Below are 2,288 nucleotides of genomic sequence, written 5' to 3'. Positions count from 1 at the left end.
ATGTACATTCTGTTCTATATCACTTTTAATTTCTCTTATGCAATCAAAAATGATCAGATAAAACTTGAAGAAGGAGAAGTTGGCTCAAAAAATTATAATTCAGATAATTATTTCAAAACTACTTTTGATGTTTTACCTCAAAATGAATATCAGAATATTAATCTTGATCATTATAATACAGTAGTACGTGATTTTTTTGGCAGTATTAAAGAACATCCCGAAATAAAAAAAAAGATCGAAAAATTATTATCTAAGAACAATAATATAAACCGAAATTTATTATTAGGTTCTTTTAAACATTATCTACATGAGTTTTATTTAGGAAAATCATTTGACTTTACATGTTCATATGCATTGTCATTTCTGGAATCATTGGCTTTTAATAGTTTTAGGCCAATATTGAGATTAGCTAGTATTGCTAATTTTAATGAATACATTAATAACAGGGATATTATAAGTTATCAGATTCTTAAAAGTGTAGAATTAGAGATAAATGATGAATGTGAAAATGAAATTACTCAATTATTTAATATCGAAAAGTTTAATCGAATATATTTAATGCTGAATGTTTCAAATATTGATGAAGAATACTTAAGAGATAAAAGATATGCTCCTCTACGTAAATCGACAACAGGGAAGCCGTTCGTAAAAGATGATGTTAAAAAAGTTTACATAGGGCCGCCTCCTAGAATGGTTTGTGATAAAATACGTTGTATAGATATGAATAAGTCCCTTAAATAAATACTTCCACTTTGACAACTATTTTATGGTTATATTAATTTAGTTTCTTTTGGTCTTTATATTTTGTAAAGCTATTTTTAGACATTTATATTAATGTTATCACGTTAGGCCATTATAGGTTTATTGTTATATATATTTCTTAAATTAAAATTAGATAATTTGTCCCCATATATGGTGTTGTTTATATTTTGATTGGTTGCTAACATAAATTTTACAAAAAACTATTTTATGTAATAATTTATACATAAATTGTAAAGTTTTGACACAAGATAAGAACTTGTATTTATCTTATATAACCCGTATTAAGTAAAATATTTTGTCTTAAAACTTTGCCATATTACTTTTTTAATCGGGAAAATAAACTATTAAGTAAGAGACCTTATTTATAAATTTCATTTATAGATCATTTGTAGTAGTATTTAATCGAGAACACTAAATGTTGTTTCATTAATAAAGAATACATGTTGGTTCATAGGACCAATAATTGCGAGACATTGAATAAGTATTGCGAAATATAAAGAAAACAACCCAAGTTGCTTTGACATTTTATTATGTATAGAATGTAAGAAATATATGCTTAAGGTTTTTAAAAAATTATATTTTTTGTTTTAAATGTAAAAATGCAGTTATAAGTGAATGAAACAAGAACTTATTTAGTAAAGCCATTTACTTTTTATTAGATAATGATAAACAATTTAGAGTGATTTGTGATTGTTTAATTCTCAAAAATAATTCAATATATGCAAACACTTAATTTTGCAAATAAAATCTTTATATAAAAATCTGACAGCATATAGTGGCTGGATTTAAATAATGAAAACACCAAAGAATAAGTCTTAACATCATTAGATCATAATTGTTGTTATTTGTATTAAGTTTTATATTTTTATTCGGCTTTTTTATTTATATATTTTTGTTAAAATAAAAATGAATTGTTTTTTTGGTTGTGAATAGGGAAGATACTTATGTTTATTTTTAAATAAAACCTTGCGCAATTTTTCTATTTCCCAACATAACTAGAGATTATCTAGATGTTGGTCCGACGAAGAAGATTTACAAAGATAATGCTAATAAAAACATACCCTAAACAATATAATTTTCGAATCGAATCTATATTTTGTGACCGAATCAACTTTCTAACTCATAAAATTTAAAAAAAATTGCATAGTAGCTGATAGTTTAGCGAATCTAAGTTTCGGGGTTGTTTGGCAGGTTCAAATCATAGCGGTTCTAATTGTTTCTTTTTTGCACGATACTATAGGAAAAACTCAAACGATGAAATTGTTACGATCATCGTTAAACTGATTTAATGAAACTTTTGTGCGTTCGGGCATAAGAGATTAAGCATAAAATGAAGAATCGCACCTAGCCCTAAAAACCTTTGTGGTAAGTTTTCAACAAATAAAGTATCTGCTGCAAATAGCCTATGGTGCCTATCACTGATGCATTATGGGCTGATATCTGAATATAACTCGTAGATTATGAAATAACGCAATAGAAGCCCCTGATGTCCTTATTCTGTAGGATTCTGTAACAAGACAGTTAAA

The 2,288-nt window shown here is 26.1% G+C and overlaps 1 protein-coding gene across 1 annotated transcript; it reads left to right on the top strand.

The window, feature by feature from the left end:
• Positions 1-741, top strand: VNE69_05043 (uncharacterized protein; the record flags this gene model as incomplete). The annotated part of the gene is made up of 1 exon (XM_065473521.1): positions 1-741. One exon carries the CDS (start codon positions 1-3, stop codon positions 739-741), a length of 741 nt encoding a protein of 246 aa, XP_065329593.1.
• Positions 742-2,288: the final 1,547 nt, after the last annotated feature.

Source organism: Vairimorpha necatrix, chromosome 5 (genome assembly GCF_036630325.1).
Source record: "Vairimorpha necatrix chromosome 5, complete sequence".
Lineage (NCBI taxonomy): Eukaryota > Fungi > Microsporidia > Nosematidae > Vairimorpha > Vairimorpha necatrix.
This window is presented reverse-complemented; position numbering and strand designations above follow the sequence as displayed.